This window comes from Hippoglossus hippoglossus, chromosome 4 (assembly GCF_009819705.1).
Source record: "Hippoglossus hippoglossus isolate fHipHip1 chromosome 4, fHipHip1.pri, whole genome shotgun sequence".
In the NCBI taxonomy this organism is placed as follows: domain Eukaryota; kingdom Metazoa; phylum Chordata; class Actinopteri; order Pleuronectiformes; family Pleuronectidae; genus Hippoglossus; species Hippoglossus hippoglossus.
In genome coordinates, this window is record NC_047154.1 from 19,529,866 (window position 1) to 19,556,310 (window position 26,445).

Here is a 26,445-nt window from a genome sequence, read left to right on the forward strand (position 1 = left end):
AATATTGAAAACATATAAGAATATTGTGAGCTTAGTAACGTTAAATATGAAATGAATTCATTCATTATTCAGTCGGTCTCTTCTTTCCGCTGCATCACAGTTTATGCAAATATTGTTCCAACAAGATCTGATTTCAGGTTTGTCGACTGCAGAAGATACATTTGAATTGAAGCTGAATTAGATTTATAATGTGCAGATTCCATATTAAGATAAAATAGCAAACATGCATCAGTCACAATTTGTTTTTTGTCATTTTAAATACATAGACCTAATTCATGACAGCAGATTCTCTCAGTATAAGACTGATAGAAATAGGCTGTTTTTTATTTATTAAATATCCCCAAAATGACAAAAATATTTCACAAACAAAATTCCAATAAAATCACAACATGTATGAATTTGGACAAATAATGAACATGTCTTGCTGTGTTACTGCACTGGGATATCATGAGGGGTGGTGGTGGTGGTGTGTGTGTGTGTGGGGGGGGGGGGGGGGGTCCGTATCTGCTGTTTGGTCTACATTTTTTTAACCAGTTACTTCCACACCACTTCTTTCATTATGCTGATCTGTGAAGTGGAACGCAGCGCTGGCGGAGTTGAGAGGTCAGGGGCTCCCGCTGCCTGGATACATACAGTCTAATATTAGAACATTTCCTTGATTTGTTAGTAGCATCTCTGCTGACTCCTGAGCACATGGCAACAGACCGGCCAATAGGATTTCAGGAAATCACTAAGCCCCTCGCTCTGTATAGCAACAGTGGCATCCTTCCATTATTTATTTATATAGGAGGTTTTTTTTCCCACAGACTCATTTTCAGGCTCGTGTCCCCCCAGTGTGCATCCACACTGTGCTCTCAAACTGTGAAAAAGACCAATAGTGTTAAGAGTAGTGCTTTAACTTTTACTTTTGCTTTTCTTTTTGCCTGCATAAGCTCTACATCTTACAGAGGCTATTTATAGATTTTTTCAGGTTAGTGTATGTTTTTTTATTTGATTTTATAAAGTACCTGAAAGGTCAGTGGAATTTTTTTCATTTGCAAGATCAGGTAAAAGTAAAAAAGAGACAAAGTGGAGAATATCTTGGAAAAGGCTTGGTTTTTCATGAAGACATGAGATGTACCGCTGAAGACGAGAGAGAAAATACCCAGAGGAATGGCATCGTGGGAAAAGGTGCCACTCAGACGAGATGGACAACAACCAAGTGGAGAGGATCTTTAAAAGATGGAGGACATGGGAGGAGAGGCGGCACGGGATAGGAGGAGTGTGGGGGGGGGGGGGACGACATAGGATGGCGTGAGGACCGAGGCCGGTGGTTGGTTTGATCTGAGCCACGTGTGCGTCCAGCCACATCTCTTCGCCGCTTCACGCATGTCGATGGAACGTTGGCTTATCCTGCCGCTCGGTCCCTTCTGTCTTAACCCAGGTAGGTGCGTATTGTCCTGTACTGAGTTTTGTGATGTTTCATTTCTTTAAAGCCGTCTGGATGTTATCTCCAGCAGAAGTTACTGCGTTGAAAGTTCCGTGCAGCCGCTTCGTCATTTCAAGCTTAGGCATAGGACGATGGAAGGCTTGAAGGTGGTGGGGAAATATGGCGTAGGTCAGCTGTCTCGCTTTTGGGATGCAACGCTGATCAAAAAGACACCATGACTAAATATTCAACAAAAACAAAAACACGCTCGGAGGACAGTCATCGTCGGCACAATTAATACCTTCTGCATCATCTGTTAGATGGTGGGTTGACATTTTCAATTTGGCTGACACCAAAAATGTGTGACATTTCAGTTGAGCGCTGCCGTGAAGTGCAACGTACGAAAAGAGATTTTTAGGTCTCCAACCAACTCCAACCATTGCTAATGGATCCTCCAATCCAATAATACAGTAAACGTCATTCACTTTGTTTTGATTAGGTCATCATTAACTAACCTAGTTTAAAACAGAACAATCTTCTGACTTGCAAAAAATTTAAAACATATATATTAATACCCCAAAAATGTATTAATGTCGTCGAAACTGTGCGTCGTCCCAAGTGCATGCGTAGCGCAATTTTTTTCCCGCTAAACCACAAGTATTAAAAAATAAAAATCTGGCTTATGTAATAAAGATCGCAAGACTTTGTTTGAGAAAATGACATCGTTTGAGAACATGACATAATTTCAACAAGAACTGGACACAATGTACCGTGAACATCGAGCCATGACCACTTCATGGCTGCGTACCATTGGAAGTACTTTAATGCCGACGCCATTTCCAGCGCTTTGACTTTTGATCTATAACGTTGCGTCGCTCAATGAATTTAGATGCAACCTTATGCTGCTTTACTAAAATGAACCGAAATATTATTCTGTGCAGAACAACCTCCATTCAGATTAAATTTATTGTAATTGTCAATCAATTTGTACAACATTTTAACATTTTAAGTCAATACTTAAAAATATATTCTAAAATATATTAATAACGCAGAATCAAAGGTCAGATTTTTTTTGCGCTTTACAGTAACAGAAATTAAGACTTCTCTATTTTCTGTTAAAACCATCAATGACAACAGGATTAGGCGGAATCATGTTAACAAAAAACCAAACTGATCTATGATAAATAATAATCAAAGACATAATCTAAGTCAGTTTCCACTCACAGAGCAACTCACATCGCTTCAATGGGACGTCACATTGCAAAGAGTATAGAAGGATAATAAACCGCTGACTAATCCCAGATGCTAGGAAGAGGATTTAACTGCAGTCCTCCTGAATTATTAACCATGTAATAGGTTACGTGATATAACATGGTCAGTAATTTTGTAAAAAACAGCTGACCCTGAAATCCCAAAAAGCAAAATCCTAGGAAATCCCAGAATTCCCAAAGCTAATATCTTATACGCTCCATTTTTATCTTTCACTTTCATTCAAAGTGTAAAAATCAATATGTTTTGGATAAGGACGAGCACAGTTCAGAGAGCTTCAGTAACATGATTTTCATTGTCACCAATAATGTGCTTAAATGTGTTTGCAGTTATCCTGGTAAAACACATTATGTCTGTTAAAAATAGCAGATGTTTTATTACCAGATTAACCTCTTTTGTGTTTTATATGTGCTAAGACCAGAATGCACCTTTTTCTGAAGATGACTTCTGGTTTCAAAAGATTTAACAGGAACGGGGAGTTTCTCACCAGCTGTATCGAAAAAGAAGCTTAGTTCTTCACAATGATAATGACAATATTCTATTTATCTCACTCAGAAAAGTGTACCATTGAGCATTTTAAAGGAATTCCAGTATGTTGACTCATCATCCTTCATGATCTGTTTATCATATCATAACTCAGTATCACAGGTTTTGTTGTGTTCAGGATATTTGAGACTATAAAGTATTGTTTAGGGAAAACAAGCATGTTGGTGACACTTGAGAGGAAATACTGAAAATTGCGCAGGATAATTTTATACATTACATTTTATAGTGTTACTGATAAACTGATAAGTCAAGGAAATAATAAATAGATTGATTGCTGAATTCATTAGTTATCGGTTGCAGTAAAAGCAAAGCAAGCAAATTGTAATTCTATATTTACAAAATGAGTTTTTGTTTTCCACATGATTTTTTTTGTAATCAATTGCATAACAGTGCAGCAGCGTAGTTGTGTAACTCATTACCTTAAAAACTCAGCATTAATTTCAGTCTGTTTTGCAGGAAGCCCTACAGCTGCTTAGATTGACAATGTTAAAGGTTTTTATTTATCGTTATTTCACTGGGCAGGAAGTTAAGCATGGAATGGTTCAAAACAAGGGGTTCACTGCCCCTAAATAACTATGACGACACTGTATATCAGTAGTGTCGGGGGGGGGGGGGGGGTGGGGGGCTGATAGGGGTGATCATACAGACCTTGTAACCTGCAGGGCATGGATTCAATAATCTTCACATTCTACTATGTTGATAAGTTTGTGGCTTTTCTGTTTCAGGTCCTCTGACATTGAGGTGATGTCCTTGACGAGGAATGAGTCCTGCTTCAGTCCATCGCTCTCTCGTGGGTTTACAGCTCAATAACTAGCACCATCAGCTCCAGGGTGTGAACCCGTTAAAGCCACTGACTCTGAAGCAAAGAGGTGCTTGAATACAGAAAACTCCCCCAGAATATTAAGGAAAATATCAAATCTAGTGGCAATGTCATCACTCTGTTGCGTGATGTGGTTAAACCAGGAGTTTAGGCTGAGGAACGTGCTTTACCACCACAACACAGGGCAGCCATGAATTCTGCACCGTCACCTTCCTTATCCTCCGCCATGAATGTAACTGTTAGCTGATAGTATGTGATCAACAGCACTGCAGCATTTTGCCTCCTGCTGCTTCACCACCCCAATAAAGCCCAGCTGGACTATTCAGTCTGTTTTGTACAAATGGCAGAAGAGGATTTCCAGCTCAGACCAGTCGACAGCAACGACTGCACAGAGGAGGACAAGCTCCAATCAGCTGATTTCCCAATACCATCGCTAGCATCCCTCCACCTCAGGGACAAGACTGTGGTCATCAAGGAGAGCAACGTCCATATGGGAGATAATCCTCAGCGCCCATCTGTATTTCCTGTGATGATGTCATCACCCCTTAACCAATCCCAGCAGCCAACAGACATGTCCATGGCTGCTAGGCCTGAGCATTCACCAGCAGATCAAGGTAACATTAAATGTGCTTTATCAAAAAACAATAACTGTGAAAGGGTTTTGGATCTCTTATATTTTACCTATATATTTGTGCAAGAAAGCAGATTTTCAAATTTCTTGTCTGTATGCACAAAATAAATTGATATTTTTTTCTATGTTAATTTGCTGTGATGATACTCCTTTGCTTTTTTGTACACTGAGGAGATTTGAGTATAAGATCAAAAGATGAATATATTTTATTTACATCTATGTTTGACAAATTAGGACATAGAACCTTTTGTATCAGAACACCCCATTTTTGGTGAGCAAGAGTAAAGGGACAGATAGACATTAATTCCATTCCATACAGGTTTAATAACCTTTGCTTGCAATTTGTGCATCAAGCCTGCTACTCACTAATGTTTCAAAACTGTTGCATTCTTCCTTCAGAATCAGTCAGTCAGTCTAAACCTTTTTTGTTCATTGCCGTGTTAGCTGTGTGTTTTGGTTGCTATTAATAAGTTTGGATCTCTTTTTCTCTGTACGTAGGCAGACAAAATGTTTCTGTAGACATTCTGTTGCTACCATCAGAATCCGAACACGGGATTATATCATCAATAAATATCATCGAGCCTGTTCCTGAGCAGCCATGACACCAACTCCACCGTGCGTCACAGAGGAGCTTGTGTGTTTTGGACCATGAGCAGATCCTGTCTTGCTCGACTCTTTGCTCTTTCCATTACCGTGGAATAGGTTTCATCAGTCCATGAAACTTGCAGATAATCTTTTTGCTTCTTTGCAAATCTGACCTTCTGATTCTTATTGCTGACAAGTTGTTTGCATCTTTTTGCATGGCCTCTATATTTCTGCTCTCAAAGTCTCAAAGGGTTAAATGAAAACCCTTCACCCCTGCTCCATTGAGATGGGTGGTAATGACTGTTGCTTTGGGGTTTTTCTTCACCCCTGCTCCATTGAGATGGGTGGTAATGACTGTTGCTTTGGGGTTTTTCTTCACACCTCTCACAATGTTTCGGTCATCACTCGCTGTTGTTGTCCTCGGCTGACCTGTGTGAGGTCTGTTGCTCAGTTTAAACAGTAGTTTCTTTTTCTTTCAGAGCATTCGTAAATTGTTGAATTTGCTATGCCCAGTGTCTGATTGATTTTCCCTCTTTGCTTGCTTCAAAAAGCTCACTTTTATCCCATTCTCGCTGGTCCTCATGTTGGTTTATACTTTTTAATAACAGAGAAATGTAATCTTTCAACAGTCAAGAGAATGGGCGACATCTAGGCAACAAGAAACCCACGTTACAATAGTTTTACTCATTTGAATAGAATTTGAAAAATATCTCTCTTTGCCTTTTTACCCAAATCCCTTTGTCTTTACAACAAAAACAAAAGAATTGAACTTAAAATTAAAATAACTAAACCATTGCAGTAAGAAATATCTAATCAATACAAAGAACTTAAAACCCAGTTAGTATTCTAGAAGTATGAATGACTTCCCTTTTTTAATTTACTTTGTGAATTTTCAATCAAATCAGCAAATATGAGGCAGTATTTCCTGTAGGGTTTGGCTGATGGTGTAGAGCTGTTCTCAGGTTTCTATACCAAGTGAGATTTGACAGTTTCAAGGGCCTATGTTAATGAGTGTCAACCCTTTCTAATCTTATGACAGCATTCATATGATTCCTCCAACATAAAACTGCGCACCCAGCAGCAATTTAATGCATCTCCAGGCATGCCATAACAAATGCTGAAGGGATGAATTACATTCATCGCCAACAACATGCCTCTTGATACACATGTGCACCAGCGCTTGTATGCAAAGACACATACCGGGAAACACAAACAATTCACACAGAAATGCAATGCTTTCAGAAAATGCTTGACTGACAGGTTATCGCCTTTCCAAACTTCCCTAAAGCCACATTGACTCACATATGGACAATAAACACAAACAGAAATGGTGCCGTATCAGCTCCGGTCCTTCAGGCCCACATGGCATCTCTCTGCAGACAGCTGTTGTTTGTTAAGCAAGGCGAGGCAAGGCGAGGTCGGGCACTAAGCAGCAATGACTCTGGCTGACTGTGCCCGAGTGTTGAGGAGTGCCAGTTCTGGTATTTTAGGCAGTCAGACAGTGTCACCTGTCAGCAGACTAGTCTGGACAGAGTCTCCCAACATGGTGCAAGGCTGAGCAACACAACGGTATCTCCCTCTTGAGGCCTTGTCAGTGGGCCAGCAGTGTGTGCTGAACAGCCAGCCACAAAGTGCAGATAGCCACATGCAGACTGGCCTGAACTGACATCAGGGGTAACACTGGGACGTCGTATGCTTGATGTTTCAGAGTTTTCGGAGCCAGAGTTGGGTCAAAATGACAGCGAGGCTCAGTCCCGTGCCCTGACAGCCTCTCTGCAGGATCTTTCTTCGCTCGTTGATCATGAGGATGTGTATCCTGCCCTGAAAAACAACTTAGCCAAGGAAGGAGGTATGCTCCGACATCACTAACCCTGCTTAGCTTAGAACTGCAGTATATCTTTTGTAACATATTTAATCAAGAAAACATTTATAATGTATGCTCTGTGTTGACCATTAGCACCTACTACTGTCCCTTATTTTAGCATCCTTCATATTTCTAACCTATTTACTGCTTCTCCTATTTTGTAACTTTGTCTTTTTTAAATCAAAACTTTAGCCTTGTAGGTTATATGCCTGGGGGACTATTACCCAACACACAGACAGTGCTTTGAATCCTTCCAGTTGAAGTCTGCTGATCAACACAAACATTGTTATATCATGTGTGAAAAGGGGACAAAGGGAGATGTAGGTTAAGATAGACAATCCTGCTCAGTTGAAAACTGGACACATGGTTACCTTATATTGATTATAAATATGACTCGTCTGCAGCCATAAAATCACTCCTTTTTAATTCATCTGTTTCTGTGACTTATATTTTTTTATGACCTCTGTGCTCAGAACTTCAACCCAAGAACAACATAACCAAAGCGATGGCAGCGTGCAACTGCAGTGTCGATGACAACCAGCTGTCCCATGCAGACTGGTACTGGGGCAACATCTCAAGGTATTGCATGTTTTCATAAGGTGTGCTGATGATTTGATGTTTTCCCTGTAAAACCCTTTTAGCTGATTTTCCGTCACAAATTTTTCAAATATTACTTTTTGAAGCTTTTGTACCTTTATAAGTTCCGTTCTTCAACCTCAAACTTGAAGTGTTTTTAACTTTCCAAGTCATTTGTGTATTGTCTAGAGAGGAAGTAAATGAGATGATGAGAAACACGCCCGAGGGCACATTCCTGGTACGAGATGCTTCCAGTCGGGTGAAGGGGGAATATACTCTCACACTAAGGTAAATACTTAGTCTTATTGCTGATGAAAATCACAAATCCTCCATCAGGATTTTGTGACAAGCGCACACGCACAATATACACTGTTGTCATGTGTCCATCACATCAAAAGGTTAGCCAATGGGTACATTTTATTAAGTACAACTAGTTAAGGGTGGCATGAAGCAGTCAGTTGATGGCATACCTCTGCCAAAACCCAACAGTCCCCTTAAATTCAATCAAGTCAAACCAAATTGAACAAACAAAATACATCGGTGAAAATGTCGAAAATGTCCTATCTTGCAAGGAAATAAGAAAATTTAAACAATTCCCGGATCTGCCCCAAAATGTAATGAGTTGTTCTTGACTCATGTTCTGTCTATCCACCAAGTTTATTAGCATTCTGTACAGTAGTGTTTGTTATTTACTGGTTTCAAAGTCTCACTTTAGTTTACTGGTTTCAGAATTTAAATTTAGTTTTACTGGCTTTAAAGTGTAACTTAATACATTTCCTGATTTCTGTCTAATTTTAGCTGAATGAAGACAGACATGTCCTGAGGTTTCAGATATAAAGCTTTGTTGATTAGAATTTGGCGCAGACTCCAGCAGTAAGCAACATTACACCGTCTGCAGTCAAATTTTTCCAGTCATCCGTCTTTCGTCTGTCTGAAGGAAAGGACACACTCCAACTCCAACTTTATTCAATTCTGTCTATACAGCGTCTCTCTCACCAAACACGCAGCTCTTGCTTCTATGACCCAAAGCTATTATTAGTTCTTAAATGTACATTCTTCCCATTTGCAAGCACAAGTACGAACGTTGTTTTGGTAGTTGAAACTCTTACTAACAGTTCTGTGGATGAACTGATCCAGTGTAGAGTGTAACTGAGGACTAAAGCTGCTGACTGGCTACTTTCACTTCGCAGCTCATGTAGACGAGGTGTTGATGTGGACTGAGACATGATACAGTTTTGGTCGGATGATAGCATCATGGTGTAGCTCTGTGCAGAACTTTGGTTAGGTGTTTAAACAGTATACCAGTCAAACCATGTAATAAAGATATTTTATTTACATAAATGTAATTTCACCCTGTAGATATGATGCTGACTTTTTCTGCCCACATTAGACTAAATATATCCCACACCCACAACAGCCCTGCTGGACCTATTGAATCATACCCGTTGGTTGTTGCTAGACACTAGTTAAGGTTGTAGATCACTTGGAATTTCACTAGCCACAATGTTTAATGAGAACATTTGACAAAAATAAGAGTATGTACCATTATATTTTCTGTACATTCCTGATTGAATGAGTCTTCATAAATCACAGTAAAAACTGTAGAAATGTTGATTTGACCAATCGTACAAGATATGACAAGAGGAGAGGAAAGAATTAGGTTTTCTTCTTGATTCAACTTGAGCTACTTTAATAGGCAAGTATGCATGTTTTTGTTCGACATGGTTTCTTTATTTTTTGCGAGGATTTTTGCAGCATATTTTTCTCTTCAACAGAAAAGACGGTTCCAACAGACTGATAAAGATTTTCCATCATGGGGGCAAATATGGCTTCTCTGAACCACTGGCCTTTTCCTCTGTGGTGCACCTGATCCAGTATTACCAGAACAAATCACTAGCACAGTACAATTCCAAACTGGACATACGGCTACTCTACCCCATATCCAGATACCAACAGGTGGGTAGTGAGCTCTCTTATCTTACAAATTAATATTTTTCAATGTGGGGACTTTACTAATCAGTCAAGTAAAAGGAAAAATGGCCACAATGCCCCTTTCTGCTTCAAAGTGATCCCAGTTTTGCTTGTTCCATTAGCAGATGGCTTTGACTTTATTAGACTAGTAACAAGAATAAAGAACAAGAAAGCTAATTTCAGGTTCAGTTCACGGATGCTTTTAACCATCTAAGATTTACGCAAATGTGAAAATAACAAAGTCGGAGTCCCAAACCTTGTGTCATGTTAGTTTCGATAAGACCAGATCTTTAAACTGGATTTTGTCTTAAATGTCTTGTCTGTACAGCAGCAGGATGTGATGGAAGTTGACATTGATGCAGTTGGGGAACAGCTGAGGATATTTCAGGATCGATACAAAGAAAAAAGCAAAGAGTATGACCATCTGTTTGAGGAGTTCAACAAAACCTCCCAGGTAAAACAACAGCCTAATCAATGAGGCATATTTTAACTGTAAATATGTAAATGTGTGATGTTATTGGATAAGAGCAACATGCCTTTGATTGCAAAGGCTCTGCACACATACAGAATATTACAGATTTGTTTCTTTATCATCCGAGGACCTGCAGAGCAAGCGGACAGCCATCGAGGCTTTCAGTGAAATCATTCGGATCTTCGAGGAGGAGTGTGAAACTCAAGAACGCTACAGCAAGGAATACATCAACATGTTCCTCACTTTACACAGCAGCACAGAAACGGACAAGTATGCCTCTAAATATCATCATGCTCTTCACTCACTTTCAATATATTCCAAATTACTTACTTTTACTGAATTTGAAGCAGATATTAAATTAACTAGAAAAAGTCTCATCATTGTATGCCTCTGCCTAATAAATGTAATGAAGACTTGAAGTATATGTTGACATAATTGGTGTACAAAAACACAAGTTATTCCCAAAAAAGTGTTTAGTGAGGTCCCAGTGACCTTTGACCACCAAAATTTACCTGATAATCTCTTAGTCCAGGTAGACGTTTGTACCAAATTTGACAAAGTTTTCCTCAAGGCGTTGGTACAATATCACATTCAAAAGAGTGGGATGGACAAACTAAAATCATAAAGCCTCGAGCCACAGCAGTTACCAGCGCAGAGGCATGAAAATGCTCTTTGCTAGTCATGCCCCTTTCAGCAAGCACACAGCAAATGAACAGACTCTGAATTGTTACCCAAGTTGCTCCTTCTTTTACTCCCAGGATTCAAAACAACTCTGAAGAGCTGCAGTCAAGGGTAGAGGAGATTCACAACAGCAAGAAAAAGCTGGAGGACGAGCTGAGAAGAAAGGCACTGGCTCACATGGAGGTGGACAGGAAAATAAACAGTCTGAAGCCCGACCTTGTTCAGCTCAGGAAAATCAGAGATCAATATCTCCTGTAAGTGTAAAAATCTATGACCTTACGTTCTAGATGACTGATTAGTGGCGAGAAGCGCTCTTGCACTTTTAAGCTAACAAGTGGACATGAGATTAGTTTAGTTAAACGGTTACATACCGATGAACCAGCTAACTTCCAAACATCGCTGTCTGCTAACTGTTGGGTCTGTGTTTCAGATGGCTCACCCAGCACGGCACCAGGCAGAGCCAGATCAACGACTGGTTGGGTATCAGGACTGAAGAAGAAGAGTGAGTATCATCATTCATGCAATTTATCTCACTGCAATGTCACGGCAACAGAACGTACAGGAATCTCTTGCTAGTTTATCGTTTGTATTTTATCTCTCGCTAAAGCCTGAAGCAAAGCTCTACTGTGTCTTTTGGCTTCAAGCACTAGCACATATGCAAACAGGAAGTATGGCAGCCACAAGTTCTATTATCTTAACATTACATGACAGAGTCCAGAGTCAGAAAAACATCACTGCAGATCCATCAAAGCGTGGACACAACCTGTTCCACCCTGTCCCCTCTGGGAGGCGCTACTGAGCACTGTCTGCCAGGACACAAAACAGTTTCTTCCAAAACGAACATTGCTTGCTGTACATAATTGTCAATATAAATCCTGCATGCTGTAAATAACATTATATATGTAGATATGTATAGCATACAATGTGCATATCTGTCCATCCGACAGAAGCATATTTATTTTTCAGATTTTGTTGTTCTCGTCCCATAGCTGTATATCTATTTGTGTAAGTACAATGAGGCCAAGGCTAAACCGGAGTCAAATTCCGTGTGTGTTCACATACTAGGCCAATAAATTCTATTCTGAATTTGATCAATGGAAACATTGGCTACATCATTTCTTCATGACCTACATTTGGCAGCAGTGCGTATATACATCTCACTGTGCCAGATTATATAACCGTTTTTAGAATGTTCAGTTAACATAAATGTAAAAGTCGCAAAGAACGTAGGTTCAGCTGTTATCTGAGGGGGAACTGTATTCTTTAAAATAATATTTTCCAACTAATCTAACCCTCCTTCCTTCCCATCTTTAGCCTGTACACCCTGGCAGATGATGCACATCAGGAGGAAAGGAGCTGGTATGTCGGTGGTATGAGACGAAAGGAGGCAGAGGAGCTGCTGAAGGGGAGGAGGGATGGGACCTTCCTCATCAGAGACAGCCAGACACAGAGAGGCTCCTTTGCATGCTCGGTTGTGTAAGTACCTTTACATTTACATATTGTAGGTATTTATAACCTTTGCACACACACAATATTCACAGCCACTAGAGGTCACTGCAGCACCAGCATCTCAGGCCAGAACAAATGTCAGCAACACTTCCAGCCACCTTGTTTTACAGCTCTTAATCCCCAACTGACCACTTGATTCAACATATTAATGTAATCAAGCCGGACATAACAAGGCTGAGATTTATTTATATAATGAAATATACTTAAATATCTTCATGCAGTGCGGACGGAGAGGTGAAGCACTGTGTGATCTACAGGACGTCTACAGGCTTTGGCTTCGCTGAGCCCTACAACCTGTACTCATCTCTGAGAGAGCTGGTCCTCCACTACCGACACACGTCCCTGATCCAACACAACCAGCAGCTGAATGTAACCCTGGCCTGGCCCGCTCTCAGCCAGCAGCCCAGCTGAGACACACCAGCACGCCACTCGGATGGCGGTTTCCCAAAGCTTCACTGTTCTAGATGCACCAGGATTGACATTGTAGCCACCAGGCTCTAAGACTTCTTTACCGGTTAGTGTTGTCCCCAAATCAGAATTTTCACAGTGTCAGTGCTCAGATTTGGATACTTAATAATTCTGTATGATATTACAAAACTCATCACTGAACAACACGCACTGTATTCCTCAAGTTAAAAATCCCATTTGCAAACACAACTGGGATTAAATACTAAGCATTTACAGAATATAACCGTTAATTTAATCTTTTCCCGCAGTATCCAGTAGTACTGAAATGTTGTAATACAGAGTCAGCTTTCCCAAAGTTTCCCAAACCTGTATATTTTTATCAATGTAGAGATTGATGAAGAGATCCAAATTTTAAAATAATGATTACAAAACTGATTCCAAACTAATAAGCACAATCTGAGATATGATTTGGTTTGCTCGTTTTTAATATCTACAGTATATTACTTTTGTGAAGAGATATTAATGAAAGTTATCTATTAATACAAAGACAAAATATCTCAGCACAACAAGATATTCCTGAAAGGCAAGCACAAGAAGTCGGAAATATTTATTAACATTATGTTTCATGCAGACGTCTTTAGATTTGGCTCCTCTTACCTTAAACTGCACCTCAAACGTTTCTATGTTGTCTAACAATGCACAAGTAGTAATGTGTAGTAATAGCCCATGTGCACTGTAAGTAATTCAGAAACGGAGGCGACATACAGAACTCTCACATCTAAAACAAGACAACCAGTCTAACCACAGGCACAGAGGCCACAACTGCAGACTTGTGAGAATCCACTGTAACATTAATTCCACTTATTGATTGCTGGTTGATAGCTTTAACTTTAGAAATATAAAAGTTATATTCTTGCTGGCTGTGACACATTTTTTCCCATTTTGACATTGTGGTTTCCACAGAAGCTTAGGCAATCAATGGCAATCAAACCCATGCCATTTCTTAATTGTGTACATGTTCCAGGACATACTAAAGAAAAAAATAGATAGGAATTCATTTATATATTTTGGGTTTTAAGAAAAATGTGACAATCAATTGCATTCTTTGTGTTGTTTTAAGCTCACTCATTAACACTCAAAAGTATTTTGATATATGGGGGGTGCTTAGTGTGAAGCAGCAGACGTGAAGCACAGGCAAACAAGTGAGCTGTGTATAGGTTTTTTACAGAGTCAGTGGTTTGACAGCTTTGATAACTGGTCTGGAGCCTGATGTGAAGTGATAATATACTGTACAAGACTTATACATTTCCAGTTCTGTAGGGAATTATCGAAAAGTGCCTTTCAGTGCTTCTATTTCAGCCATCATCACTGTCGACAAGTTTGAGCCAAACACTGAGTCTACGATACCAAGTTATAATACTGCAGTGTCATTAAGTAGTGTCATATTAGAGGAGGTATATATTTATATAAAATTATATAGGTCAAATAGATTTTATTCCCCTGTGGGCCGCCACACTGAATTTACATCACTTTGTATAAACAAGATACTGTGAGACGAGTTAATGAGTGGAAATAACAAATACATTAAAACATTTGGAAATATCTCAGGAAAAGGTCTAATGCTTAAAAGACATTTAACAGTAGAATTAAATCAAAAGATAAATGTAGATACAGATTCAGCAAATAATTGTCATACAGAAAACTGTGTGGCACTTGACTCGGCTATAGACTAATAAACAAGATGTTCAAATTTACTCATGGAACATTTTTTATATAAATCATACAAAATACAAAAGCTAATTTCTGGTAGATTTGATCTTGAATAATTGTCCGAATTTAACCTTCACCTTATGTGGACAGGTGCAAACTGGAAGACTCGGAGAATAAAATGTATACCAGACTAATGCAGCCATGTTAGCTACTAGTGAACAAGGTATGCTTCCAGCTATGGTGGACCAAATAGCGTATATTACTATAAAATGTGAGAAAATTATGATATTGAAATTCACTCGTTTGATAAATGTTGGTACATAGAAGCAGGACATACCTTTTCTTTACTTCATTAGTGTGAGGTATGTTCAAATTGGTCATGTAGAAAAGTATGTCTAGTATAATAAATATCACTTTAAAGCTAAATCGTTTACCTTTTCAAGACTATCCAGATCCCTCCAGCCCGGGTTAGGAGACCGGGACTTGATTGTGCACTTTCTGAGTGGAGATGAAGTGGTGCTTGTGGGTTACAATGAATCATTAAAACTATTTTTATAGGGGGAAAATAGTATAGTCTATAATAGAGTAGTCGTTTAATTGAGCATTGTCACTTTCGTTGCCCATTATAGTCATGAAAATTGATTTTACATTCTGACATTGGTTTGATCAGAATATTTTCATTTATCTGTTTCATGTTTTTGTCCTGTCAAATGAGTCACTTTAGATGCACTTATATCTTTAGTGGTCCTCAGTCTAATATGTGCTTGATGCGTGTTGTGTACGTACACTTGAAGTTATCAATTATTTCTGACTGTTTATTGCCATGGAGTTGGAAAAATGTGTCCTATTCTTAACTTTGTGGCAGTAGAAAATGTGTAAATGTTTGATTCTGCACGCTATCATTGTGTACAAGATAGGTACCTAGATATTATATCTTTAACTAATTATAAATAGGGTTCTGCTTTGGTACTGGTTGGATACTGGTTCTGGTACCAAGATTATCACCAGCTATAAAAGACCTCTCTTTGATGGGTTGGCCATGTTCTAGGAAAGTTTTTCTTAGTCTCCATGATTGCTGTAAGGCGATCTTTGCTCTAGTTTCCTTTAAATGCATTTCCCCTGAGATCAGAAGTCAGTCACAGAGTGTGAGCCGCACAGTGACATCTTCTCTTTAAAGCAAATAGAAAAGCTTTCCCATTGGGTGTTGTCTGCTATGCTTGTGACCACAATCATTTGTGATATAGTTTTGCACAACAGTAAAATATCGAATTCTACATTGTACAGGAGTGTGCCACAACCACTAGATGGCAGTGGAAGCAGGACATTTAACCTAGATGTTGTTACTCTTTAAAGCTAGAGTCTAAGTTTGAAATGTTGGACTTCTGTTCACACTGTTTTGTAAGACCCTGTGTTCATGGACAAAAATAAATAGATATTTAGACTGTGTAGCAGTGGTGTAGTCTACTTAGCACACGGACAATTTTAGCAACATATGACTTAGACATTACCCGCTGACATCACACTGTTGGCCTTTCATATTTTAGCCAGATTATCCTCACAGGATGTTTACTAAACTGTTTCTTTAATCCCCTAGTTATTCTGCCACATCTGGCATGTGAAATCAAAGTGTAGGTGTTTTATTTTTCAACTTTTTGCACAATTAATAGAGTGTTAAATAAAGTGCATCATTGGAAACATACCTATATTTAATATTGTGATTTTAAAACAAACATTACATTTCCCAGTTCATTTTGTAGCATGGATACAGAGAACACGTAGAGCTTATAGATGCACAAACAGATTACACCACTGCTTTGTGAAGTTTAGATTTTAAAGCATTGTATTTGCACATTAGTATCTCCTATGAAGTGGAGATAATACGACTGTCTTCATGTACATCCACCCTCCTACTGAAGCAGGTGGACATGTGGTGGTGCTAAATATGGACAGGTTGCTTATGAGATTGAAATGTTGTAGCACTGTTAAGGCACTGATACAAGTGTTCAAGTCATTTTTTTTCTCCGTGGCATCTGTTGTGAGATAAACTCTCCGTAGTTCTGTGAAGTCATGACATCTTTGTATATTTTGATTGTTAGTGCACAATCTGGTCTTTTTTCTCTTTTGTAATTGTCAGTTTTTGTAACTTAAATGTTTTATCACTGTGCAAACGACATTGAACAAACAAGACAAAAACTATTCGTTAACAAATTATTACTGTTTCATTGAAAAATAATTGGTGTCTCATATCATACAATGTGTGTCATAATGTACTTCAAGTTGTTTAAATACTGGAGGGTGTGTTTTGGCAAGAAATCCTTACTCTTTGGTTTGAAATTTTGTTTCAGAGTTAGTCTCTTATTTTTAAGAGATCATGTGAAGAGGTTCTTGTCTAAAGCAATTCTTCATAATCTAGTATTTTAAAGCAGGTTATCGAGATGTGCACCTCCAGTAAATATCTTAAATTTAAATGCCATTTAGATTTTAGTTAAATTAACGATTTAACTAAAACCAAGAAAATAGAAATTCTTCTGAGGGAGGCGAGACGTTAAATGTATGTTTTGTAAAGGATACCATAGATGTGTGGCATGGAAGATTAATCAGTTTAACTGTATGGTCGCTATCAGCCTTGGTTTGGCATTATGAGACAAGTAAGGCCCAGTGGGGTGACTTGGAGAAGGACGTTGTTAGATTGTTTGAAGGGCATGTAGGAGATGGGAGATGTAGGAATGACAGAGTGATGTTGTGTTTAATAAGAAGATTGTCGTGTTGCTGCTTTGAATTCCAAGAAAAGAAATGTATTTTTACATAGTTCCTCCTCTGTAGGAATGATTCTGCAGGACACAGTTAGCAACAATGCTAATACTCAGTGACAATGCAGAAAGTAGTATGTTATCCAGATAGAGAAGAAAAGGGTAAGGGGCAGGTTGTTTTGAATGACATCATCTTTCCAAAACCTTAATAAAGTGGTTTTACTTGGCTAACCTTAATCTTACTGTAACTGCCTGGCACAGATATTGTAAGATTAGCTAAAGAACATACTTGAACTGAATGTTCAGAACCATTTGTACTCCAAATAGGAGATATGATTGCGTTCAAAATTAGAAGGCAATCACTTTAAAGCGTTTTGCAGAAATGGTGTAGATCACTGGTCTATGTGGTGAACAGGTTGTTATACAGGTATGGTTATGTGGGTGCAGGTGGTATGTTTTCTCCATATGCTGGAGATTTATGATGGAGGTTTTGTAAGTGTAAGAATGGTTACTTTGGGAATGGTTTAGAAATGGGTGGAGTTAACATGAACTCCCCTTTGCTGCAGACTTTGGCCTTTAGAACTTAGCTGACCTTTTACAAGAGAGCTACACGATACAGTTATGGTAAAGAATAACACGGGCACTTTAAGAAGAAGGAGGTTAGGTAGAAACAGATTTTTGCAATGAAACTATGCTCAGCTGCCATTTAATGGCTTGTCAACCCCCATTAACTTTCTTCCATTTCCATATCATAACACGGTGGGATCTAGCTGTAACGTTTGTCAAATAGAACAGCCATAATAACCTGTTAGTTCTCCATTTCACGTTGAGTTAGATGAAACATTAGTTATCATCTTTTATAATTGTTTGAAATCCAGGGACTTGATATGTTCAGAATGGTTTGTTTTTGAGCTGTGCATATATGATGAAATACCTCTAACTGTCTCATGCATCTAATTCAGCATAGTATCTGTAAAAATGTTTCTGTAACTTTTATTCTTTTAAATGTGACTGTATGGATTGGTCTTTCTGATTTCAAGCATCTAATTACCCTTAGTTAATAGCCTGTTGCTGTGAGAAAATAATGTGATTATAAATGTTTATTTACTGTAATGATTATGCAAGAAATTTCATTTTTTGTGTTTTATCAGGTATTAAAATAGCTTGTATTTCAATTAGGAGTCGCATCTGAAAAAAAATTGTTTTCAAAACATTTTGTTGGTGTAAAACTTGACTTTACCTACTTCAGGACAATATTGTTCGTGTATGCACTTTCAAATCCCCAAATAAAGTTGAAATGATGGTTTAAAGAGACGCGTATTATTTCTTACCTGTAGATTTATCACTTCATACCATTCATTTATAAAAGGCAGAAACTAACTATTATTTTCATCATATATTTATCCATATATTTATTTATTGACTAAATTGTGAAATACGGTCATTATAGTTTCCCAGAAACTGTCACAAACTGCAGGTTCAAAACCCAAAGATATTCATTTCATTATCATATGTGGCAATAAAAAAAAGCAGCAAATTCTCATGTTTGAGAAGCTGGAAGAAAACATTTTGAATTTTGGATTGGAAAGGCTGAAACTAATCAATTGGTTATTCAAGTAAAACCTCTGTAGAAACCCCAGAGGCTGACTGTGTACAATGAGCATTAGGTGGCCTATTATGGTTCATCCCCCACCACAGATCCATGTATACAAATACACTGGGCACCAGAATATAAGAAATATAGTAGAACCTTCTAAACATTGGTGTATACCATGACTGGCGTAGATATAAAAGTGAGATGACATATGTAACATTCAGGGTTTCTCCAGGGATCCTCAAATCCTTTAAGAGTTTTAGAATCTAATTTAACTATCTCCAAATGATTTTGAGACAAGACCAGCACGTACCTGGACATAAACCTGCATCCAATCTCCAAACTGTGCAGCATTTCATTATAAGAAAACTGGTCTTACCTTCAGAAGAGACTCTTCTGGGTCGTTTGGATGCAAACTGCTGAATAATTATGTCCTTAGGGAACCTGGAACTCACCAGGTCGAAGTTATCATTATTATTGGTTATGGATCGTCAGCATTAATCTGACCCCAATGTAGTTAGAGTCAGTTTATCCAAAGGAGATAATCCATGGTGTTGATGGTGTTGGATCAGCCTCCATTGTTTTCTGAATCCACCTGTGCTTCCTGCGTGACGACGCCAGATGATTTCCCGCCTTTACTTCAGCTTCCCCGCCGTCATTTCCCAGAGGAAACACGTCGAGTCCCCGGAGGAACGACGATAATGGCTTCTGCGTCACTAAAGTTTTAAAACTGCGTAAATATCGCCATTAAAACAAACCGCTGCAGGCGTGTTTCCTCAAACTGACCCCAAGATGGCGCCAGAACTTCCTGCTTCTTCTTCTCATTTCTCTCAGTCATCTCTTTCTAAGCTGTTTTTGTGCTTGAATTATATTATAGTAATATTATAGTAATATAACATATATAATAATCTCTTTTGCCTGTAAACCATAAGCTCCTATTTAATTTAACCACACAAAAAAATCTTGCTAGTGTTCAACAACTACAGCTCCCATAAGGCTTTGCTTTATAGTCCATCTTCACTTTGTGGGTCTGCACAGTTTAGTGTTAAATATCATCCTTCTGCAAATGTTGCATTTCCCTGAATTTACTGTATTTAATAACTGATCTGCTCATGTGGAGCCACTAGAGGGAGCACAACCACCATGAAATTGTAGATGGAGGCTTATCGCCATTGAAAGTTGCCGTTGCATTTGTGAATTTTATTTTTTACTTTTATATCACTATTACATCCTTCATGATTAAAAGCATCTGATTAATCCCAGATTTTAACGGGCACATATTAGTTTTTATAATTTATTCTCTTGTCCATGGAGCCAGAAGCAGGAGTGACCCAGGGTCCTTGAAGGCAGCACTGGTCAATCCAGCCTGGGGTTAATAAACTGCTGATGAGACTGATAATGGGGCTCTGAAGGAAGAGGAGCAGCTCCAGTCCTCAGTGTCCAATCTGTTCTCTGTCTGTCCCCTGTGTCCTATCTGTAACGCAGTGTCCTCTAAGCTGTGTGGACTTCTGATTTCCAACATGAAGCTGCCTGCTCTGCTGCCTGTGTTCTTACTGCTCTGCTCTGAGAGCAGAGGTTCTGAGGCGTCTCATCCCAAACCGGCCTGTCGTTATCCTCCATCTCAGTGGTGTCGATCACTGGAGATTGCAATCGAGTGCAAGGTGAGTAAAGAAATACACAACTTAGACTTTTTTAAAAAACTATTTATTTTTGTATTAACTCCTTGAGTATATCAACAGTGAGTGTTTCAACTAAAAATGTTTAATTTCAAAGAAAAAATACTATATTTTTAATGTTTAAAATATTGCCGTGGATCATAAAAAGATGGAATAAAGTAGAGCAGTTTCTTTTACTAGATTGTTAAAGTGTTTGTAGGCCTCCTACTGTAAAGGTAGAAAGTTCAGCCAATTACCTAAAGTATATTTATGTTAGACCTGACCTGCTCTATATTTTGTTCAGGTTCCAGACTTTCTGAAGTTTATTCATGTGAGAATCATTATCAAACACGGTTTCTTCTTTCTTAATTCATGAAATTCTACAAATTACTTAATCACTCTGTTTTTGGAAGATGGGATTATACTGAGCCCCATAATATTAACATTACCATTGACCAGCATTGTCTCATAACATGGGAAATTGAATTCAGCCGAGTTCAAAGCTTACGTCTGCGTCTAAATTGGAGTCATGCTTCAGAAATTGAACACCAGAGGTTTTTCATGTGACTGGCAGAGCAGCTCTGGGTCAAACAACACAAGCTGATCATTAGTTCAGAGATGGAGCTGAAGGCTGCAAGCAAAAAACCAGGGTGTGCAGTTTGTCACGATGTGAACATTGTAAGCTACAAGCTTTACCATTGTGCTTTATTAGGTAAACATTGCTTTAAAATGCTGTAAATCACGAGTAAAAATGCTTGTTTGACCAATAGTTTGAAATCCAAAGATATTAAGATAAACAAAAGCATGACAGTCATTACAATTACCAAAGCTTTAAATCTAAATTTAATTTGTATTATATTTTTACTCTTTTCAAAACTAAATTGTTGACGGTTTTCCCCCTTTTACTCATTTAGTATCTGGTCCACTTTATATCTATTGGTGGGATCTTTTCCTTTATCCTATGATAATGTTAAATGGTCAAAATGTCATAAAATCATGCTTATTGTTGCAACACACAGAAAGATTTTATGTGTCTTAACCAATTCATTTACTTCCTGGATAATAATAACAACTTAAAGGGTAGATCAGCCTTTTTGAGAACATACAATCTTGTTTCCCCCCCACCCCCTTCTTCTGTGTAGGTTCAGAAGCAGTGTATGGAGTTGAATGCCACCAGACCAAACCGGGCTGTACCTCCAGTATCTGTCTCTCTGTACTATGAGAGCTTGTGTCCGGCCTGCAGAATCTTCATCACCCAGCAGCTGTTCCCCACCTGGACGATGCTGCAGGACATCATGGCCGTCACTCTGGTGCCCTACGGGAACGCTAAGGCACTCAGATCTTAACACACACACAGCGGCACTTAAAGCAGAGAGAAGATTTTACGTCATCCCACAAATTCTTACTGTGAATTCTTGAAAAGACTTGTGTATTTCTCTTGTAGGAGGTTTCGTCAGGAAATTCCCCCTTCACCTGTCAGCATGGCGAGCCCGAATGCAGAGGAAACCTTATTGAGGTTTGCATGTTTCCTCACCTCTACCTCGTGTCAGGTGTGGTTTCTATAGAAGCAGAATGACTTTGGATGAACTGATGTGCTCCTCAGGCCTGTATCATCCACTTAACAAGACACTCAGCACTTCAGATCATCAGCTGCATGGAGTCAGCTGCAAATGTTCTCAATGCTGCACAGCCTGTGAGTATCTACAGACAGGGGTCTTATAGTATTTGCATCGTTTGGGTCATGACTGCATGAAGTGGAACCAGAGTACAACTCACTACACTGAACACATTTTTTTCATAATCCGGTCGCATCTTTAAAAAACGCTGTAAGGGTTCAGGTTCAGATGATCAGACACGTCAGCTGTTTTAAAAATCTACAGCTGCAACTACCATTGATTTTTCTCAATTCAAAATGGCAGAATTGTAAAAAAAATGTCTTGAATGTTCTTAATAATCAAAATATTTTCAAAATCCAGAGATATTTATTAATCAGTCGTAGAATATGAGGGGAAAAACAGCAAGAACTCAAATTAAAGGTCAAAAGAGCTGCAGATTGATTTTGAGTGAAGTGACAAATTGTTGCAGCAACTAAAACAAAATTATTTACAAGTGGTTAAAAAGAACTAACTGAACATATTCAAAGGAAGAGTTTGTTGATGTGTCAGCGTTGGCACGTTATTTTTTTTCTCTTCACGCTCTACAGCAAACAAACAGTGACCATTGGGATTTTTACTATTGATGTAAAAATTGATTAAAACCTTCCTGAAGACTTGCTGTAATAAACGGAGTCTCGTCAGTGATGCAGACTTCGTGTCGTCTGTTGTCTCAGTGCCTGCAGCTCTACGCTCCCTCTGTCTCCTGGTCGAGCGTCGACTCCTGCGTGAAAACTGGACTGGGGTACCGGCTGATGCACGCCAACGCCGTCATGACCAGAGCGCTGAACCCACCTCACACTCACGTCCCCTGGGTCACCTTTAACGGGGTAATACACAAGTCACACTCTTGACTACTTACAGTGGTACAAAAAAGTTCTGTTTTAGATTTGTTGGCTGTAGAAGCAGAAGTATTCAGTTGTCATCTAATGTCGAAAGGACATTATTTTGTAGCTCACATTGTATGAAACCCAGATTAAATATTAATTGGACTCATGCATAAGCTTATTTTGGTGAGTTAAACAGTCCTTCAGTGTTCAGGTCAATACTAAAATGGAGCAGTCGATTTCGAAAGGAAGGAATTCAAGGAAACACGTGAAACTACTTATGATGCTGGAAGCTGATTTAATTATCTTGTTTCTGTCGGTTGCAAATGATCGAGGAAATGTTTGTCTTGAATTCATTCCTTTGTATTTAATTATATGATTTGTACTTGTGTAGTGTGCATACCTACATGTGTCCCAAGAAATGTGTTTTGGTACAAAGAAGGGGAAACAGCATCTGGATTTCTCTGTAGAGCTGCTGATGACACTCTGCACATCTTACATTTCACAGTCTAAATAATAAACAGTGGTAAAAATTACTAACAAAATAAATGTTGCATTGCAGGAATACACGGAGGAGAACGAGGACAGGGCCATGTCGTCCCTTTTCCAATTGGTTTGTCAACTTTACAAGGTGAGGACTTGTTTTGTTTGTGCAGGTTCTGGTATAAATGTGTGAAAAGTTTAGTAAAATCTTCTGACAAGTTCGAAATTAAAATATCTGCACAGAATATAAAAACATGTCATTATCTCAAATTCAGCCCAAGACCTTTTGACATTTCCACAATTATGTTTTAAAGTATTTTTTGTCTAAAAAGTAAATTTTGATTCTGTATATTTTTGTCTCTTATCTCTAATTCCAATCACTGCAACCCTCACATTTACAAAGATTTGTTTCTGCTGGGATGTGACTGTTCCTCTATTCCGTCTACAGGGGGTGAAGCCTCCAGTCTGCACTGGAGCCCAGGTCAGACTGAACAGAAGCTTCTGCTAAACCCAACAAAACCAACTATAATATTGCTGCCTGCATAAAAACATATCATAACATGCATAATGTACTAAATAAAGCAGTAAACTCATAAAGGAATGTTTAGTTTTTGTTAAAGAATGTTTTAGTTGATGATGTAGATCTGGGATCATACAGTGGGATTTTGTGTCTCTTGTACTTTCATGGGAACAGATTTGAAAGTGTAATAAATCTGACTTTTCTTTCATGTCGCTCTTCTATATACATTTGAAAAACATTGTTCATTAGGATGACTACATAGAACAAAAGAAATAATAAACAATCGATCTGTTATAAATTTCCATATAATTTATTGGCATTTTCCACTTGAAACACCCTGAACTCCCGAGACTCTTTCGGCTAAAAATGAGAAACAAAAATATATTCATTTTTCCTTTGACAAAACATTGGAGTGGCAGATGTGTGTATATATACTTGTAAAGTATACTTGATTATCAGGCTCCAGAACATAAAATCAAACGTCTTATGTTACAGTACTTTGTCTCGACATAAATGTTTTGAAGAATAAATATCATTTATAGAGGTTTGCACGACACAGGCTGAGAAAACGAGACAGCATGAACATAAACACCGGCAGCATCAGTGCGACAGGGAAAATGAAGCAAGAGCAGCGACTCTGCTGCTCATCAACACATTTAACACTGTGTGGCACTGACGTCTTCCTGGAAAGAGCCACGGTGCGGAATTCAACACGCTGATGAAACGCCTCAGATCAGCCGCACACTCCACGTTCAGCTAAATGAAAATCTGTTTCAGGTTCACAAACATCCCACATGATGGAAAGTGTCTGTTCATATCGAACAGATTCCCTCAAACGGCTTTTCTGGTCAGCCACAGATGCTGTTGCTGATTGTGCAGAGACTGTAATACATATATTTTGTTAAGTTCAATTTACTTTTCAAGTTACTGATTCTTATCTTGTCAAATATTGACACATAGCCAAAAAGTACAAGAAGTTTCCACTGGACACACAATGAAATATTAAAACACATTTGGTATCGCTGGTGTGTCAAAAATAGATTTGATTTTTTTAGACAGATTAAAAGTTTACTAGGCTGCAATGTATATTACACAATGCAATTTGAAGTTGTTTTTGGAGCATTACCAGTAGTTCAGGTAAAAACAAAATGTTTCCAATCAGGCACAGGAAATGGCCACATCTCTAATGGCCATAACATTCGGACATGTCTGGTGTGCAAGTATAAACCTTGTCCAGATGATGGCACTAGAGATAAAGTCAGCGATGACCTAGCTGCTGACGTTTACATGGTATTCACGTAGCACGCAGGCATCTATGGTTCATTTTTGCCAAATAAAGTTAAATGCTTTTGTAGCAAATTATATTTATTCTATGAAATTACAATAAATATGAGTAAATACATATGAGAAAACTTTTCCAGTTTCAGGCTAATTTATGGGTAAATGACAAAACTCTTAGGATCAACTCAAAATGATTGCTCTGAAGTTAGATTCTATGCTGAACGCTTGTCATTTTAGAAATGCAAAGTGTATACATATCATGTATACGTGTATTCTGACTCTTTTAGGCCTAGAAATAAGAAAGCATCTGTTTTTTTCCAGTCTCCAGAACCGTGAAGGAAACATAAAGAGAAGAACAGTGAGTGAAAAGGCGTTCTGAGGCTCAGCATGTTAAAAACAGCAGCATGGTCTTTAAACACCAGGTTCCATCCTCTCCTGTCACATGTAAGGCTTATGAATGAAGCTTACTTGCTGAATTAATGAAATACTGTTCGACTAGTGTTTTTTTTACTACTGCCGGACCAGGGAGTGCATCATATCCTGTGTAGTGCTTGTTCACTCCCTGGTCTTTCTACCTCAGTGACGGCGTCGACCGTTCATCTAGACTGAAACATGTACTTGGTACAGAAAGAGTTGTGAAACTCCTGAAACTACACACATTCTCAAGTCCCAGCTTTGTGATTAGGAAAGGGCTGAACAGACTGATCCTAGGTTGCACAAAATCTAGTAAATTCTCTGCTTTAAATACTGTTGACATCTATCATTGGTAAAAACTAACACTATAAAGTCAATGACTTCGATACAATCATCAGGTTAAAATCTCTAGTGTAAAAATGCACAGAATCGTAGGCTGGCAGGTGTTTGTGTGTTTTCAACACTTATGGCACACAGTTGATCCCAGTCGAGCACTAATGACCAAATACACTGGAAGCCTGATGGAACACAGTCGGTCTACTTTGAACTACAGGCGATTCGTGTCTCTCAGGAACTTATGAAACTGTGCTGCTCCTTGTGATCTCTGCAGCAGTTCCCGTCGGCAGGGTAGGAAAGTAACACCACTGTGATTTGGGGGGTTTTAAGATCTGTACTGATTCAGGGGGAAAAAGGAAAGCCATTAATTTGAAAGGACACTCGACTAATTTTAGATATGGAGGTCAGCTTATTTGAGTACAACCCGTGGCAACTGTTGTGTAACGTCTAACGTGGCTCTGAAGGGGTTTGAGATTACAGATT

At 38.6% G+C, this 26,445-nt stretch overlaps 2 protein-coding genes across 5 annotated transcripts; both read left to right on the forward strand.

The window, feature by feature from the left end:
- Positions 1-810: 810 nt before the first annotated feature.
- LOC117760625 (phosphatidylinositol 3-kinase regulatory subunit gamma-like) lies at positions 811-13,336 on the forward strand. 4 transcript variants are annotated; one of them, XM_034583794.1, is made up of 13 exons: positions 811-1,423; positions 3,949-4,657; positions 6,968-7,108; positions 7,597-7,702; positions 7,889-7,987; positions 9,475-9,655; positions 9,999-10,124; positions 10,270-10,412; positions 10,901-11,077; positions 11,254-11,325; positions 12,138-12,299; positions 12,554-12,790; positions 12,837-13,336. In XM_034583794.1, exons 2-12 carry the CDS (start codon positions 4,384-4,386, stop codon positions 12,741-12,743), a joined length of 1,671 nt encoding a protein of 556 aa, XP_034439685.1. In that variant the 5' UTR covers positions 811-1,423; positions 3,949-4,383; the 3' UTR covers positions 12,744-12,790; positions 12,837-13,336. The 4 variants fall into 4 exon arrangements, with proteins under 4 accessions (XP_034439685.1, XP_034439686.1, XP_034439683.1 ...); XM_034583795.1 differs by having other exon boundaries at positions 811-1,427; positions 12,554-13,336; XM_034583792.1 differs by having other exon boundaries at positions 12,554-13,336.
- Positions 13,337-20,187: 6,851 nt separating this feature from the next.
- On the forward strand, positions 20,188-24,428 carry LOC117760628 (gamma-interferon-inducible lysosomal thiol reductase-like). Its single transcript, XM_034583799.1, has 7 exons — positions 20,188-20,455; positions 21,592-21,780; positions 21,894-21,965; positions 22,053-22,142; positions 22,779-22,931; positions 23,491-23,559; positions 23,860-24,428. The coding sequence occupies exons 1-7, from the start codon at positions 20,315-20,317 to the stop codon at positions 23,917-23,919; spliced, it is 774 nt and encodes a 257-aa protein (XP_034439690.1). The 5' UTR covers positions 20,188-20,314; the 3' UTR covers positions 23,920-24,428.
- Positions 24,429-26,445: the final 2,017 nt, after the last annotated feature.